We start from the raw sequence: 18,909 nt of genomic DNA on the forward strand, positions 1-18,909 counted from the left end.
CAGCTTCCTCTAAATTGAAACAAAGAATGATTGCATCACAATCAAGTACTTTTATTCATGTATCTGCAACAAAACTGCTTTTATAGCATTGAAAACAACGACTCCCAACGTTTGAATGGCAGTGCAGTGATGTTATTTTCTGCATAGAATTGTGACGCAGGAATAAAATGCTTGAACGCGAGCATAAATACGGTTTGAAGGTTTATATTGTTAATTATAGGCAGTTTAAGGCTAAATAGGTTTGATTAAACTGTACAACTGCAGAAAGTTTATATAAGCAGCGTTGCTGGGATGTTATTGCACCTCCACAGGGAGGGGGCGTTCTCTCTCTCTCTCTCTCTCTCTCTCTCTCTCTCTCTCTCTCTCTCTCTCTCTCTCTCTCTCTCTCTCTCTCTCTGCGTTAAAACCAGAGAACTTGTAGAGAGGAGAATTACCACTTTTCAATGCCTTCCGGGTTTCTCAAACGCTAGAGGGCGCTCCCGAGCGAGTCCAAAATGAATGGGCTGATATGGAGCATTTGAGCAAAATCATAGTTTATAAATACTTAAACATTTTTAATGTAAAAGAATGCGATCATTTCCTGAACGTTGAATAGCATAAAATATCTTAACACCGCTGTTACATTTTTAAGAGCTTTTAAACTCGAGTTATAGGAGTTTAAAACGGCGCCTCATGTATGCTCGTGACGTCAGTGAGCGCGAACAGCCAATGAGCTGCTCTATTCGTCAATCAATGTAGAAAAAAGGAAATATATAGGTAAGATTTCTTTGTTTTTTTTTTTTAGTGAAAGACATCCTTCTGCTTTCTAAAATTAAAGAAACGTTCTGGGTAAGTGATTAGAAACTTCTTAACTTTTCGTTTTTAGTCGTTGAGCTCCATTGACTCCCATTCAGTGAGGACTCGCTCGCGGGCGCCCTCTGCTGTTCAGCAGTCCTGTGTGTGATAGGAAGTGGCCAGGCTCCTCATAAACCGGCTGTGGTTAGAACCGTTAAAAACTCAAAAACATCCGGGTTATTCGGGGCTGGGAGCCGCTTCGTGACAGCTGTTTTCTTTACCTCAGTATAATATCACATTTTTACTCTTTACACAACAACTACTCTGGCTTTATATTGAGAATTTACCCTTTTATTTACGTTTCGACTGTCAGACCTTTATGGTGGAGCTGAATCTGACGTCTAAAAAGAGAAACGGAAGAAAATAGCGCGGACGGACAGAGCTCCGCAGAGAGCTGGTAGGACAAATGATGATCCTTTTAGCTTTAGTTTTTGACTTTAAACTAATTCAGCACACATTTTAGCGGGTGAACTGGAAATTATTTAGCCATCCATAACACTAAATATGAGACAAATACGACGCTGGACTGGGCTTCTTTTCGAAATTTCTGTTCCACCTTAAATGGCTTAAATGGTGCCGCAGTAACCGGCGCCAGAGTGTAACCGCTGCAACTTTTAAGGTGGAACGGTCAAGTCGAGTAAGAAGCCAATCTTTTCAGACGTCTTTGTTGATTTATTAGTCGTGAGCAGTAATTAAGCTAAAAATCGTGCTTCAGTTTACAGCGTAGTTAGTAAACAAGATTAAATGCTACTTTTCAGCTCAAACCATCGATTATAAAAGGCCTGTTATCAAAAGGAAAATACCTTAATTTCGAAATTATTATATAAGTGTGGCATAAAATTGGGAATTAACAGCACAGGACCTGTCTACTTATCAGAATCTGCTGTTTGAAAGCTCAACACTAACGGCCAGCTTTCTGGAGTCAGTTAAATCCAGTCCACGTCCTTTATTTCAGTGTCTTGTTTATGGAGATGAATTTGTGCCAAGTTGAAAATCTGTCTCTACAGTGGAAGAACATGAAATGCAATGCATACATGACATTACTGTCCCATATAAACATGCCAAAATGTATTTACTGAAAACAGTACATGCATTTAAAGTTTTCTTAAATGCAAGGAAATTGTGAGAATTTAATACAGTCCATCTTGAAATGTAATGAAGGTACTTCATCAATGTAATGCTTCCCCTTGCAGTACTTGAGCATTGTAAATCAGTGTAATGGATCTATCACGTCTCGTTTTGACACGTGTTCTGCATGTTAACCTACAGTTTGAATGCAATCTCTCATGTGCAGTGCATTTCACTGTTGCCTACAATTCAATGAGGCAGAAAGTTTGAAGGACAAAAAAGGAGTCAAGAGAGGTGAAAACATTGTCATAGAGGTTTTGTTTTTCGTTTTGGCACTAATTTCACATGTCACTGTAGAGCAGTGATGTTTTGTGCACTACTTTTCACTGTTACTGTTAAAGTACGGCACTGTGAAAAAGCAATATGGCAGCGAATTCTTTACATTTCAAGGCAGATTGTATTCAACTCTGACACAGATGGTCTCCAGCGAGGTGAAAACAGTGTTATAGAGGGTTTGTTTTTAATTTTGGCTTGCATTCTGCATCTCGCTATGGAACAGTAGTGTTGTGTGCATTGCATTTCACATTTGTCCACTGTAGTAATTGCTTTTCAATTTGGCAGAAATTTGTCTCCATATTTATTGGCATGGCACATAGTTTACTTTTGTATTGGCAGTGCATAGGTCACAAAGTTTGAGAAGGGAACATCCATTAAATTGACCGCTTTAAAGTGTGTAAAAATAGCTAGCTATACCTAGTATTGTACGGAATATACAGTACTCTGCAAAAACCATCTCAGAAAATGATATGTAAAGCATTAGGAAAAAACCCACAAAAACACTGTGTTGCTCATACAGTTACGGTCCAAGATCTTCTAACTGTATCTTTCCAACTTAGATATCAACAACCATGTTTGTGTTTATTTGTATTTATTACAGTGACATTTAGTGTTTTTACTGGCAAAACACATTTTCTGCCCACATAAATAAATGATATTAACAGCCGCCTAAGACTGTTGCTCAGTATTGTGTATGCTGATTGTTTGCTTTAGGCAGGAACATAACCACAACCAAAATATCTTTAGGTTGAGGTTGCAATGTTGTGTTAATGAAGGATCACGGGCTTCTAAGTTCTTTCTCCAAAACCTTTCTCAGGAGGAAAGAGGAGATTAGCTTCAGCATTTAGCTGTAAGAAGTTCTGGAGATGATTGAGAAAAACATCTGTTCTCCTTCTGTACTCATAGACTGCTAAAGATCTCTGAGATGTAGAAGAGAGCTGTGAAAGAAAACAGTGCGTCTCATTCCCAAACATCTTTCTAAGTTTGTTCTTAAACATGTTCTTGAGAAAGATCCTAAGAAAAAGTCTCTGTCAGATTTATGACGTGTTCTTAAAGCGCAGAACTGTTCTTTCCTTTGTGCTCTCAAGTGTATGTAGATTCTGTTCTTACCTAAGAACAAATCCCAAATAAGAAAACACTGGTGAATGTCAGAAGTGGGTTTTAAGATTTTTTTTTTTCTTAAGAACGGTTGGTGAATGAGGCCTATTGAGATCTTATGTAAATATTATGCTAACCTTATACTAGAAAACTTCTAGTCTGACACTCTCACATCTAAAGACCATGTCAGATTTTTAGTCATAAACTATGATTTTGCAAAGACTGGGGATCTTGCAGGGTCACTCTTTGTAAGACTGCAACTAGAGTTTTGAGATTATTTCCCATCATGCACCTTTTGGAAGTTTACAAGCAGAGAAGCTGTTTTCCTTCTCCACTCTGTAGTGATACAAATGGGAAGATACGTTGGCATGTAAAGGGCTCAGCACAATTCACTGTAGAACTGCATATTCTTGCACATCATCATCATTAGTATTTTTTTAATTAATCTGTAAAATGTGCAGTTACCTTTGTATTTACCATAAAGATTTACACATCAACAAAACATGCAGTGATTCAGCATTGTTGATTGTGTGTTATGAACTAAACCATAAATAAGGAACAAACAAAATAAGAAACCACTGTAACTGAAAACACACAAAAGGGTGAAAAAAAAATTGATGCTTCTTCAGTAATGCTATTCTCTAAATTCTCTAAAAGTCCTCTGCACATTTCCTTACATCACTGTTGCGTTCAGGGAACTTAAAATATTAAAACAGGCAGTTTACACTTTAGGGAAATATATTTATTGTTGTTTTAAAGTGGAGTTAAAACACCAGCAAGACTCTCATGATTTTATTCCAATATTGGAAATTTGTCTGTGATAGTGAAATCGCTTAAAAGGTGTAAGGCCAGTGTTATTCTGCTCAGACTAGGGTGAGATGACTCAAACAGGACTCAGGAGACATAAATGAGATTAAGAGGAGATGTTAGTTAGAATATTTCTTCCTCTGGCTGGCTGTGATGCTGTACACTGTTTTTGGTTTTGCATTAAATTGTCCTGTTGTAATTATTCTCCTGACAGATGCTACAGCTGCAGCAGCGGTGATGAGCAGCAGCAGCCACCCGTTACGCCCCCTCGGCTCCGTGTCAGAGATCGATCATGTTGATCTGCTGTCTGAGCAGCTGGGGGCGCTCATACCGGGGGAGGAGTACAGCGATGTGACGTTCGTAGTGGAGCAGAAACGTTTTCCTGCGCATCGCGTCATTCTGGCAGCACGTTGTCACTATTTCAGGTAGGGGGATAAAGCCTGGTCTCCGCTGTTCAAAATATAACCTGTAGGGCACTGGTCTCCAACCCTGGTCCTGGAGCAATACCTTCCTGCGGAGTCTAGTTCCAACCACAATCTGCCTCACCTGCTCCAGCTAATTAACATCTTAATAAGTTCCTGATTGGCTGGATCAGATGTATTAGTGTTAGGAAAGGGAGGGGCAGCATGTTAAATGCAAATTGGAGCTAAACTCAGGGTCCAGGGTTAAAACCACTGTTGTAGGGGTTTAAATCACTGTTAACTATTCCTTAGGAAATAATTCAGTGCATTATAGATTCTCAAATGTCACCACAAGTTGATTTGATTGCTACGATATGGAATTATTTAAAAAATAAAAAATAATAAATATATGAATGTCGCTGTAGGAACTATTTGCACAGTAATGTAATATAGACAAAAAACATCTCAAATAGCCTGAGAATTTAATTTTGGCCACAAATAAATGCATATTTTATTAAATATTATTATAATTAATTTTGACATTCTAAAATCAGTACAGCTGAATTGCCACCGTCAGATCGAGTCATCATGATGCACTGCAGCACTTTTAAACCCAGCCTGTGTATTTAAGGGATGTCGAAACTATGAAAATAATTTTAAACAAAGTGATTATATATTTTTAATGAAGCTTCTTTAAAGGTTTCCCTGTTTATTTTTGAAAGGTTCTTCATGGTCTCTTATTGCTTGGGTAATTGTTAATATCATCATCTTTAGATTAGTCAAGTGCTGATATAATCAGTACTGACAGCTGTACTTTTCTGTCCTGCAGAGCTCTGCTGTACGGTGGAATGAAGGAGTCTCAGCCACAGGCAGAGGTCTGTCTAGAGGAGACTCGAGCTGAAGCCTTCTCCATGCTGCTGGGTTACATCTACACGGGTCGGGTCAGCCTCAGTGCGGCTCGGGAGGAGGTCCTGCTGGACTTTCTGGGTTTAGCGCATCGCTACGGCCTGCAGCTCTTGGAGGACTCCACTTCTGAATTTCTGCGAACCATCTTAAACACTCACAACGTGTGCCTGGTGTTTGACGTGGCCACGCTGTACGGTCTGAGCGCGCTCAGCTCCGCCTGTTGTGCCTACATGGACCGACATGCCCCCGAGGTGCTGGCCTCAGATGGCTTCCTCACCCTCTCTAAGGTAAAAGTGGCTTTGGGTGGGTCTGTTAAATTGTGTTAAACTGTTAAAGAGTCTAAAAAAATTAAAAACAATAATCCAGTGTCTCGTTTGTCTGTACCACACTGTTCAGTGCTGTTCCTCTGTATTAATTCCTGCATTTTTCTGATTTTCCTGTGTGTTTGTAGGCGGCTTTGCTGACGGTGGTCTGTCGGGATTCCTTCGCAGCCAGCGAGAAAGAAATCTTCCAGGCTTTGTGCCGTTGGTGTCGCCAGAATGCAGAGGCAGAGGCCACGCAGGAAGTGATGTCAATGGTACGCCTGCCGCTCATGACCCTGACGGAGATGCTGAATGTGGTGCGACCCTCAGGGCTGGTCAGTCCTGACGATCTACTGGATGCCATCAAGTTGCGTTCAGAAAGCAGAGACATGGATCTGAACTACCGTGGCATGCTCAGTGAGTTCAGTTTGATCCTTAGAGAGCCTCTAGATCTCTCTCTAATGAGTCAGAAAATATAAACCCACTGGAAACTCTTCATAAAACTTTTGTCCACAGTACAAGAATTTGTACACACTTGCCACATTAACAAGTTTTGTCAGTTCATGTACAATAATAACTCCTTAACAAAGTGGATTTACATATTACAAACTATTCCATTGTTTTATTCAGTGACCTGAGTAGAACTGAATCCACCATTTAAAGGAAGCTAGTAATCAAATCTTGAGGCAGAATTGTGCAAAAACACAAGAAATATTGAATAAAACATTGAAAAACTACCATCTTGTGTCTAGGTTGAACTAATTCCCTGATTCAAATTTATGCATGCAGTTTTGCAAGCAAATCAGTATGTTCTGTTTGAGCCTATACGTTTCATTTAGTGCTGATTTTAGGTTTTGTGAAACGACAATCAATTGATACGATCTTATAAAAGAGTGTCTTAAAGAGTTCATATAATGGAAAACTGAATTTTCCTCTTTTTTTTTTTTAAATAAAAAGCTTGATGTTTGTTTTAAACTCTACTAAAATTTTAAATATATCACAGTCCATACAACCCATATATAAGCTAACTGCAAAAACAGCCTGGTTTGAATCAGTTGCTTCTGTTATGTCACAAAAGCCAATACATTTACATTTTTCCACCTATTCAGACATTCAGACTATGGCAGTTTAGCTCCGTCCACTCACATCTAATTGTTTCAGCCTGGGCTGATTTTTGAATAAAGCAGCCAGTCAGAAGAGCCTATATACGTATCATTCTTAAAGGCACACTAACAACAACAGCCTGTTTAATTCTAAGAGATAACGAAAGGTTGAAAAACAGTCATGTAAAAGTGGACTTTAAAACTACAGAAAGCTTGTGACAAGAAAAAGACAAGAAAAACAGAATATGGGCCCTTTAACGCTTTGTATGCTTTGTTGAACTAGCAGTTGTGTGTGTTTTTCTGTGTTTCTGTGTAGTTCCTGAGGAGAACATTGCTACGATGAAGTACGGAGCTCAGGTGGTGAAAGGTGAGCTGAAGTCAGCGCTGCTGGATGGAGACACTCAGAACTACGACCTGGACCACGGCTTCTCTCGACACCCCATTGAAGAGGACGGCCGAGCGGGGATCCAGGTGAAGCTCGGCCAGGCCTTCATCATCAACCACGTCCGCATCCTTCTGTGGGATCGGGACAGCAGGTACACCACCGACCAACTTTAACCCACCAAGACATTAAAGCGATAGTTTGGTCAAAAATCATATTTGGAACATAGTTTTCCCCCTAAACTTAAATGTAGTCAATTAGCAAAGACATATTTGGTGTCTGAAGTTTGCTTCTTTAGTTTTACACCAAAGCTACACAGCTAACAATTAATGGAAGTGTACACCCCAAATTAGCATTGTGGAAACTGCATGGTTACCTCATCACACACTTTCCCCAAACCATGTCGAGTCTTTAAGTGAAAGGTAAGTGTATCATTCCGTGTCAAAAATCACATAAGCATGTCTGTTCAAGATTAATTAAAGGTTTCCTATCCTACATCTGATGTGTTTTGTTTTTTCTCTCTGAGTTTCAGTTAAAGTTTGTGTGGGTTTGTGTATCAAAACTTCTTTTTACGTGCCAATTTTCCAGCCTCTCTTTATTCCTCATAATTAAACAGGCTGTTTTTGTCACTGTACCTTTAAGACTGATAAATGTAAATGGGCTCTGTTCTGATTGGCTGTGCTGCATTCAAAAAGCAATTCAAGCTGAAACACTTCACATAAGTGCAGTTTGAATGGGCAGGGCTAAACAGCTATAGGTTGAATAAGTGGATATACATAGATGAAAAGGCTGTGACCTCACAACAGAAGTAAATTCAAAACGAGCTGTTTTTGCAGCTTAGTTTCCATATATATGGACTGAAAGTGAACAATGTGTTAACAGTGAAACTAGCAGTGTTTACGTCACACTTAAATGGAGAAAACTGTAAATTTGTATTTTGGCTGAACTGTTCCTTTAATATAAAAATATTGCATCAGATAATTTTTCTGGGCTTCTCTTTTTCTCTGTAGGTCCTACTCATATTACATAGAAGTGTCTATGGATGAGCTGGACTGGGTGCGAGTGGTGGATCACTCAAAGTTCCTTTGCCGCTCCTGGCAGAATCTCTACTTTCCTCCTCGAGTGTGCAGGTAAACTGTTTGGCCATTTCCTTCCAAAGCGGCCCCCCACACATACTATATGGACAAAAGTATTGGGACACATTACACCTACAGGAGCTTTTATGACATCTCATCTTAAATCCATAGGCATTAAATTTGCAGCTTTAATCATTTCCACTTTTCCAGTATGTCTGTGGGATTTTTTGCCCATTCATCCAGAATAGCATTTGTGAGGTCAGGACCTGGCTCACAATCTCTGTTGTAGTTCATCCCAAAGGTGTTTGATGGGGTTGAGGTCAGGACTTTGTGTGGGTCAGTCAGGTTCTTTCACACCTAACTCACCCAGCCATGCCTTTAGGGACCTTGCTTTGTGCACTGGGGCTCACTCATGCTGTAACGGAAAAGGACCTTCCCCAAACTGTTCCCACAAAGTTGGAAGCGTAAAATTGTCCAGAATGTCCTGGTTTGCTGAAGCACTAAGGGTCCTAGGCCAACCCCTGAAAAACAACCCCATAGTATTATCCCTCCTCCACCAAACTTTACAACTACCACAATGCAGTCTGGCAGATAATGTTCTCCTGGCATTCGGCAAAATCAGACTCGTCCATCAGACTCCCAGATAGAGAAGCATGGTTTATCACTCCACAGAATAGCGTGCAGTGGTGGCATGCTCTACACCACTCCATCCGACACTAAAACTAAAATTTGTCTTGGAAGTTCTCACTATTATTTAAAGTTTTAACTTCGCAGTGGACACATGTGAGGACAAAGGTTTTCCCCTATTCAGACACAAACTCTAATGTTGCTGTTGTATATAAAATACTTTTGCATGGCTCCTCTTGCTACACTCGCCTGTCGTTTTAAATCTCTGTAGGTAGCATCATCTGCTAAAAACCTTATCGTAACATTTATAAACTGTCTGTGAATAGGACAGAGAACATGTGAAGTTATATAAATAAAATAAAAGTGTATAAATAACTAGTGTAGTTATCTTAGTTATCACAATGATCCGTGTGGACCGTTACACAAAGTGATAGTGTGGATAAGTTTGATTCTTTTTCACAGCACACAAATATTTAAATTTTCCTGGTCATCACAATAGCAGTGATGTCACATGAGACAGACAAATAGGAAGGTCCGTCCACTGGGCAGCTGTCTTGGCCAGGCCTTTGCCCCGGTCATACAAGACCAAGTTTCACTAGATGAGCAGGGAGAGACCTGTAAACCTGAAACTGTAAGGAAAGCTGCTGCTTCAAAACATACAGTAATTGGGACTGAACTGTGCAGGTTTGTCTGCAGATTCTTTGAGAAACTGAAAGTGAGTCTCCTGAAAAGAATGGAGGCTGTGATAAAGGTAAAGAGTGGACACACTAAATACTGAAACATCTGATATTATATTTAGTTGATGGGTTCTGTGTAATTTTTTGATAAATATTTTCGGCTTTTTTCTTGAATGGCTGATTTGACTGGAAATTAAGTAAGTGAAGGGTGGTCTCTGACTTTTGCACAGTGTTGTTTGTTAAATCTCTGGCTAAAAAAACTGACAAATTGCATGAAATAGTTTGTTTTGTCTGGCTTTAAATTACACACAAAAAAATATTTTTCAGGTTGTTCTGTCTACTACTCTTGCACATATCTCCACAACCAGCTGGGCTTTCTTGCTTATGACTTCAACAAAAACTTCCCACCATGTTACGAGTTATTTCTTCAGATTATATCCAGTAAACTGTGTCCCTTTCATAATGTCTCTGATTAACCATGTATAATTGTGGGTAAACAGGAAAACCTGCTTCACTCTTCATATATTTTCAGTCAGTCAGTCAGTCAGTCAATATTAGTTGTATCATCAAATGTATCAGTTATAATTGTAGAGGCATGTTACACTGGTAACTCAGTTAAGCAACAAAGATAACTGACACAGACCAATACATTTTCAGTAAACTGACTGACTGATAGACTTATAATGTAAATAAATATATAAATAATGCACTAACAGTAAATTAATTTTCACTCACATTTGAAGTGAGTTGATTCAGTGCGATGTTTGTGTTGCAGGTACGTGCGCATTGTTGGAACACACAATACTGTAAACAAGGTCTTCCATCTTGTGGCCTTTGAGTGCATGTTCACTCAGCGTCCCTTCACCCTGGAGAAAGGGCTTCTGGGTAAGAGTCACAGCTACTTAATGCTTCATTGTTGTGAGACTTTGCAAATGACTGATTTCCATGAGAGTGCTGTATGTCTGAATACATTCCGTAATATGTTATTAATTCTCTCGTATTAACATTTTCTCTGCCTGAAAAACTGAGAGCAATTGACATCTTTAGCTCTTTTTTAAATGCACCTATTTAACCTGTGAAAATCACATTCAGTGGCTTCTTATTTAGTAATTATATGGAAAACAAGATGACTGAGTTATTCTCAAAGGAGAATTCCAAAGTTTCTGCATAAATAAGTGGTTAAGATGTAAACAGATCCATTCAGAGTGGTTTGGTGTGAAATGCTCTGTTCTAGAGAAACTCAGGGTCAGAATTGTTCACAGTGGTGGTGATAGGAACCAGACATCCACCTCTAAAAGCTCCCTCACAGAAAGTTACTACATGAAATTGTTATTAAAACACTGCCTGATGTCTGAGACACTGTTTTATGATGGTTTTGAGAAAATGTTGGCCTAAATTGTATTTTTGAAATCCATTCATGGTGGAGGGATACATGCAGGGTGTTGTGAGGCAAAATAGTCCCCAAAGAAAACTTTCCATTAAAGTTTTCCACTATTTTGCCTTCATCAGTATTCCATGTAAAAACTCAGAGGACACGTGTAGGTTCACTAGTGGTTTTGGATAATAAATAAAATTAATTAAAAAAGAAAATAGAAAATACTTTTGTAGACTTGGTGATCCCCAGTTCCTGTCACCACCACCAAAAAAAAATCCCTACAATAAACAATTTCACACAATACCACTCTGAATGACTCTGTTTACGTCTTATCGATTGAATTAAGCAGAAATTTGGGAAATTAGTACCTTTAACTTATAGGCATGATAAATTGAAGGTGTTAATGTTGCATTTAAGTAGGATTGTATTTTGTTGTTTAGTTTTTTAGTTCATTATTCTGTTTTTGTATTTATTATTTGTTCCATTTTATTCTGTTTATTTTTTCCTTATTTTAACACCTGTCAGTTAGGAGCATGCTAGGCTGAACATCCATGAATGTGTGACCTCTTTGATTTTGTTGTATGTCTCTGCAGTGGCCAATGAGAATGTAGCCACAGTTTCAGCGTGTGCAAGTGTGATAGAGGGAGTGAGCCGCAGTCGGAACGCTCTGCTGAATGGAGACACGCGCAACTATGACTGGGACTCAGGCTACACCTGCCATCAGCTGGGCTCCGGAGCCATAGTCATCCAGCTTGCACAGCCTTACATCATCGATTCTCTGCGGTAAGACAGGAATAATGAATTTCTCCTAATGTATTAATTATTAATATTTCTCAAAGCCAAGGACACTTTACAGAAGTGACAAAATACATAATCAACAATAAACAAAACACACACACATACAATTCCTCAGCTGGTGGAGGGTGGCCTTCGTTACTACAGTGTAGCGTCACATATGCGGCCGGCTCTGGCAGCCTCGCACGATAGAGTCTGGCTACAGACATGCACTCTCAGCCAGATGTACTCTCAGCCCCAGTGACGTCACATGCACATGCACTCTCTGCCACAATGGCAGAAGCAGCCCAACAGCATGTTAACCTTTGGCTGCTGCTACTTAGCGATATCATTACTTAATCCATTTTTCACCTGGAACACAGCTAGAGAATTCCATACAATGTACCTCCCTGTTGAAAAAAGTCATAGAACCCACTAAAAGTGTCTGTTGGTTCCTGGTGGTGTCCAGTAGTCACTAATGGTGTTCTGTGTTTTCCTAATGGGTTGATATCACAGCGCAAAGGATTCAACCATCAAGCCATCAGGTTTTATTCCTAATGGTTCTCTATCGTCTTCAGCATGGCTTTCATGAGTTTCAGCAGTAGCCTGTTTGTTTTTTCTACCTTTTTATCAGTATGACAACGTTAATATTTGTTCAGTATAACTCTTGTTGCCCAACAGTACATGGTTCGCTGTTTTTCCTCATAAAACCGACTAAACCACTGTCATGGCAGAGCGTGCACTGACGTCATTAATAGGCTGTCGGTGTATGTCAGGCTTAGAGTGCATGTCTGCAGCAGGACCCTTCTCGCCTTGGAGCTGCAGTGTAGCTGCATCAGGTGGCCAGCCCCAGCACCCTCTGAACCTCTGGGAAAAATAATTCTTGGCTACTACCTCAGTTGATACGATTGTCCCCAGCCAGCAGAGAAACATCAGAACATACACACAAACAATACAAAACAGTACACAAATAAAACTGTGAAGCAGCAGACTCATTCCACCAGTGTACTTACACTGACGCACACACACTGAGCACAGAAAAGACAGTCCAGCTTGATGTTTAGGTCTCAAATGCAAAATCAACAGTATACCCATAAAGATGTGATGACAATAGTAGATATTTTACTCACATCCTCAAATGTGTTCTCCACCAGGTTTTGACTGAGGTCTCTTTATGTGTGTGTCTGTGTGTGTGTGTGTGTCTGTGTGTGTGTGTATTGTTTTAAGTTGAGGTTAAATTTACTTAACACTTAAAATTATACGTTTTATATCTGAATATAAATATCTTTATATCTGTTTAAGACAACGTTTTAAGATCTTTTAAGATCAGCTTTTGTGATATATAAAATGTTTGATGTAAAAAAAAATAAATAATTGTTCAGCTCTAGGGCACAAGAAAAATGATTTACTCGTGGAGGTATTATTTGTACTCGTCTGATTGAACGAACTTTTCAGTAAAAAGAAGGAGAAGTGTGTCAACTTTTTGACTTGTACTGTATTTGGAAGCATGGAGTGTTTTGATGTACCAACATTGTGTACTTTTTGTTGCTGGTGTATTATTAAATCATTTAGCATCTGTTGCAGTGAAGATAACATCTTATTTTTAACGTTTAGCCTGCTGCTGTGGGACTGTGATGAGAGATCCTACAGTTACTACATTGAAGTTTCCACCAATCAGCAGCACTGGACTAAAGTAGTGGATCGAACCAAAGTGGCATGTCGGTGAGTGTTTACATCTGCATCTGCCTTTAACTCATCACTATAACAAACTTTCACTTATCAGACTCTCTGTGCTTCACAGATCCTGGCAGACACTGAAATTTGACAAGCATGCAGCTTCTTTTGTTCGCATAGTGGGAACTCACAATACTGCCAACGAGGTAAGGAAATACACTCAGCTGTAAGACTTGGCAATTTGACAAAAATAGAACATCACTGTACTTGAGGATAGGTTTGTGCTGGTAACATAATGCTCTTATTCCAGTAACTACTTGTAAAATATCTGCGGTGAAGAGTTAAACCAGTTTGTGTGGCCTTCTATTTGTCAAAAGCGATAGCTCAGGAAACTCAGATGCTATTATTGTGTTTGCTCCCTTGTCCCTTTCAGAGTTAGTTAAAATGACCTTTGTTAGTATCGTTTTTATCATCATCAGCATCATCATCATGTCTGATGTGTTCAGAAGCATTAGCAGATGTAATTAAAGATACTGCTATTACTATTACTACAACTACTGCTACCACTAATAATAGGAACATTGTTTCTTCTGGTAATTTTGAGACAGTTTCTTCATTGGTTTCATCAATATTAGATACAATAAATATGGCATTAATGTAAGATATTACATCACGCAGCATACATAAGCTCAATCATTTTCATGTGTGGACAGGGCTATATGTACATTTTTTGAGCATGTAGTGCTGGTGCTATAAAAGTTGCAAGTAGCACAAATTTTTAGCATTGAAATAAAAGTAACATAAAATGCTTCTAAAATATATAAATGGAACGATTTGTCATATTAACTGTGGAATAATAACAAAATCACTGTGTAAAAGTTTTGTATTTTAATATTCATGTTGTGTATACAGAGAATTAACTTCTTGAATATTTCAGATTCCTCACAAGGGAGCACTGTTAGCACTAAGGGGGGGGGCCTTATTTGAACACAGTCTTTGAAAACCCTCAATAGCAGTAATGCACATATGGTTGGAGTCAGACATTTCAGAATGTGAAGTGAAAGTAAGGCTCACTGTTATGTAATAGTGATTTTTAGTTTAGTCAGCTTATGATTATTATTAAAAATAGGCCAAGAATAGTAAAGCTTCCAGAAAAGTAGGACTTTTTTTTCATTTAGGCAAACTGTAAAATCCCAATTCAGAAGAATTTAAATATGACATTACAGCTCCAAACTAAACACTTTCTTGCCATTTTGTACTTGGCAAGGGCCTTTGTTTACAAACATCTGGATTTGTTCTTTAGTGTTGGTATTGCCTGAAGAACTTCAGCTACCATAAACTCCAGAACTGAACCTGCTTCACAGCTTGTGCTACTATGCTAAGCAGATGGCTTGAGCAGTTGAGAAATGGTGTTGGACTGGTTAGAAAATGAACAGGGAAAGCTTGTAACGCTCAACTTGGCATCTGTTCACACCCTTCAATAAAAAAGCCAATTGACTTGCAGATAAGGCCACAAGCTGGAAAAGCTCACCCTCGTTATGGAGATGTGAGCATGTGTAGTAGCCAAAACCCCTGGAGAGGAAAAAAAGTTTTTGTGAATTATTACCAGTGATTTCAGTTAATTATTTCAAAATTATGTGTTTAGTTTGGGGTTTATAAGTGTCTCTACGCTCCGAGAGACAGGAGCCTGGTATTTTATGTAGAGCTGAGCGATATGGCAAAAATGTAGTATCATTAAACTTTTCTGACATCTTTTAAGTTAGAGCAGATGAGTAGTGCCACATTAAAAAAATACTATCAGAAACTATGAATACAATGATTTGTTTTCAGCATTTCACATACTGCGCTTCACTAAATCCAGTTCAACAGGGATAATCATGCTCTCTTTTTAATCATACATACAGTAGGGAAGTGTTTTAATCGTTGACCAAATCCACAGTATGCTCCGAGATTATCACGAAAACACCCGTTTCATTGGAAGTAAAGTATTAACATTATGACCACCTCCTTGTTTCTACGCTCATTGTCTATTTTATCAGCTCCACTTACTGTATAGGTGCACTTTGTAGTTCTACAGTTACAGACTGTAGTCCATCTGTTTCTCTACATACTTTGTTAGCGCCCTTTTACCCTGTTCTTCAGGACCCCCATGGACCCTCACAGAGCAGGTACTATTTGGGTGGTGGATCATTCTCAGCACTGCAGTAACACTGACGTGGTGGTGTGTTAGTGTGTGTTGTGCTGGTCTGAGTGGATCAGACACAGCAGTGCTGCTGGAGTTTTTAAACACCTCAGTGTCACTGCTGGACCGAGAATAGTCCACCAATCAAAAATATCCAGCCAACAACGTCCTGTGGGCAGCGTCCTGTGACCACTGATGAAGGACTAGAGGATGACCAACACAAACTGTGCAGCAGCAGATGAGCTATCGTCTCTGACTTTACATCTACAAGGTGGACTGACAAGGAGTAGACAGTGAGTGGACACAGTGTTTAAAAACTCCAGCAGCACTGCTGTGTCAGATCCACTCGTACCAGCACAACACACACTAACACACCATCACCACGTCAGTGTTACTGCAGTGCTGAGAATGATCCACCACCCACTACCTGCTCCGTGAGGGTCCACGGGGGTCCTGACCACTGAAGAACAGGGTAAAAGGGGGCTAACAAAGTATCAGAGAAACAGATGGACTACAGTCTGTAACTGTAGAACTACAAAGTGCGCCTATATAGTAAGTGGAGCTGAAAAAAAGGACAATGAGCGTAGAAACAAGTAGGTGGTCATAATGTTACGCCTGATCGGTGTATATTGGGTGACCTTAAAGTAGCTGAATTCACTCGTTAGTACAGCTGTCGAGATACTTTCTGGACAGATAGTAGGACAGAAACAATAACATACTGTCATATTGCATATGCTTACTCATAAATCATATTTTTAATGTTTTTGCAGGTTTTCCACTGTGTGCACTTTGAATGTCCTGCTCAGCTGGACACTGAGGTAAAAGAAGGGAGTCCAGGGAATTCCTGGCCTGAGGCGGGCACGTCCACTCAGCAGCTCCGGCCTCCACGACCCGCCCGGTCACACAGCCTGCTGCCCTCCCAGGCACCTTCGACTTCATCATCCTCCTCCTCCTCCCCTGCACAGCACTAAGCGCTGCACTGAAATGTACAGTACTATACAGAGGTCAATACTGTGCAAAAGACCCTTTGTTTATTTAATTTCCAGTCTAAATCACTTAAGTACAAATTTTACAAGTTTTCAAGGGATTTTTCAGAAAAAAATGAAAAAAACAGACAGAAACACCTGTGGATGTTTTCCGATCTGAGGCAGCTTGATTTTCTCTTCTCTCTCAAAGCTGAAAGCTTTAAGTGCTGTTAAGGACAGTTTTGGTGTCTACCAGGTCTTCCAGGTGATTGTTAGGAGTCCCATTTTTTTTTTCTGTAGCTTTTAATCAGTTCTTGAACGTCTGGAAACTCCTGTTTCTCCTTTGACTTTCTCCTTCTTTATGCAAGTGGATTATCTTATATCTAATCTCCTCGGAAATATCTCCTGAAAAATGAATAACTAATACTTAATGGCCGTTTTGACTGGAAACTAAACGAACGATGGGTGGTTTCTGACTTTTGAATAGTGCTGTAGATGTCCTGGAAGTGGCCTTGAGTTGCCGTGGAGACACTATACGCTGCTAACTTTTTTCACTATGGATGAAAGCAGCTCAGGTTTATTTTTATTTCTGGGCTGCGTAGCGCTTTAGGCTAAATGATCCATTTGGTAAACATCACAGTATTTCCACAAAAAGGAGTTATTGCTCTGTAGAATAGCACTTAAGTGATTCCTCATGTAGGATTGTATTGCATTTTGCTGTTGTAACTGTTACTCAGCAATACTCATCCACTTATGATTAGGAATAAGCTCTGTTTATATATAATTATGTTTATCTGATTGCTGGTCTTATTTATTAGTGTATATTTTGTTATTTAGATGTTGTGAACGTGGTTTCTTTTTGAATTTCAGTATCTCTTAAAACAAGACATATGTTGTATTTATTCCGATTTTCTTTGTTTTATTGCTCAAATTGCTGTATTGGTTCCGAATTCAGTATTTCAGTATTTGCTTTAGAGAAATCTTTGTCTACTTCCTTAAAGATCCACTTGCACTTTGGAATTGAAGTGGGCTCAACCAAGTTATGCATTAGTATTAAAGCCTTTTGGTACTGCTTAGAGCTCCAACGCACTGCTCGCTAAAACTGTAGTCAGCGTGTGAATGGTAATTTAATGCCTGCTTAGAGAGTTAGCTGTGTCCTTTATGTGCTTTCAGGGCTGAGTGTGCTGCGTCCTGCTGAGACTGACCCACTCAAACTGCGTCCATTCTCTCTTGATCTAAACTGGTCTTCCCTCCACCCACTTCAATATCACTTTACTGTCCCCTTGCCATTTGCCCACGAGAGGGTTTATTCTCGTGAAACGCAACACTGGGATCCAATCTGAAAAACTTAATGTACTTAATGTTTTCATCTTTTTAAAATACATAAACAGTGTTAACTGGTTAAATCATTACAAGTAAACCTGAATGATTTTTATTCCAAATTGATTTTTAGTTGAATTTTCCATCTTAATTGACAAATTCTCAATACCACAAGACAAGATCTGAAGATATGCTGTATGCTGATGTCATACTAAGTATTTAAAATCTAAATATTTAAATATAAATAAATATTTAAAAAACAGTTGTATGCATGGTTTGGGTACCCCTGGTCAAATCATATGTTGACTTTCTAAGTGAAAATTCTGCACATTTTAATGCACAATTGAATTTAACATATCGGTAAGAAATAAAATGGCCTAAACCTCTTAGAAATTGTGCATTAAAATCTGCAGAAAAATGCAGCATTTAAGTTTGTCCTTTGTAGAGGATGTGTGAACAAAACTCATTCGACCAGGGTGGTTAAACTTTCGTGTGTATTTTACGAAATATAGTATGTGGTGCGATTTTATCTCACTACCAAAACACGCTGATGGCAATTGAGGTTTTTCTTTTCCCTTGTGTCACATGACATTTTGTTCTTTTGGTTCACTTTGGTTCACTTCCTTAGAGTTTAAAAGGAAAACTTTCAAGTTAAGCGATTGAACAGTTAACAGTATTATAAACTGCTTTATTTCTAATAAAAATAAGCAAAAAATGATATCAGTATTGAGAAGGGTAAAAATGCTAAAACCTTTAAACTACACAGCTAACAACAAATAATAAAGGCACTACAGCGGTTTTAAACTAAAGTTATCGCCAAACTAAGCAGTTATCCACAAAAATGTATGTACATTATGTTCAAAACTTCTCAAAGAAACATTGCGATGTTTGCATGGCTAACTTTGCTAAGCTAACCTAGCTGAGGGCAAGGAGGACATGTTAAAAGTAGTACTGAAATGGGGCTGAAATTTGGAAGTGCAGTGGATTTGGTGGGGTCTGATT

General features: G+C 39.1%; 1 protein-coding gene across 1 annotated transcript; it reads left to right on the forward strand.

The window, feature by feature from the left end:
* The first annotated feature begins 961 nt into the window (after positions 1 to 961).
* Positions 962 to 16,821, forward strand: LOC118801873 (BTB/POZ domain-containing protein 9-like). Its single transcript, XM_036562269.1, has 11 exons — positions 962 to 1,231; positions 4,358 to 4,568; positions 5,374 to 5,737; positions 5,902 to 6,169; positions 7,172 to 7,391; positions 8,248 to 8,367; positions 10,393 to 10,502; positions 11,586 to 11,775; positions 13,381 to 13,488; positions 13,568 to 13,646; positions 16,393 to 16,821. Exons 2-11 carry the CDS (start codon positions 4,381 to 4,383, stop codon positions 16,591 to 16,593), a joined length of 1,848 nt encoding a protein of 615 aa, XP_036418162.1. The 5' UTR covers positions 962 to 1,231; positions 4,358 to 4,380; the 3' UTR covers positions 16,594 to 16,821.
* The last annotated feature ends 2,088 nt before the right edge of the window (positions 16,822 to 18,909 follow it).

The sequence above is a fragment of the Colossoma macropomum genome, unplaced genomic scaffold (assembly GCF_904425465.1).
Source record: "Colossoma macropomum unplaced genomic scaffold, Colossoma_macropomum, whole genome shotgun sequence".
NCBI lineage: Eukaryota > Metazoa > Chordata > Actinopteri > Characiformes > Serrasalmidae > Colossoma > Colossoma macropomum.

Excerpts from the sequence above, each read along its gene's own strand:
- LOC118801873 (XM_036562269.1), top strand. The coding sequence starts at position 4,381 with ATGAGCAGCAGCAGCCACCCGTTACGCCCCCTCGGCTCCGTGTCAGAG. Across the intron at positions 4,569-5,373 it reads GCACGTTGTCACTATTTCAG|AGCTCTGCTGTACGGTGGAA; the intron begins GTAGGGGGATAA and ends TCTGTCCTGCAG. Across the intron at positions 6,170-7,171 it reads GAACTACCGTGGCATGCTCA|TTCCTGAGGAGAACATTGCT; the intron begins GTGAGTTCAGTT and ends GTTTCTGTGTAG.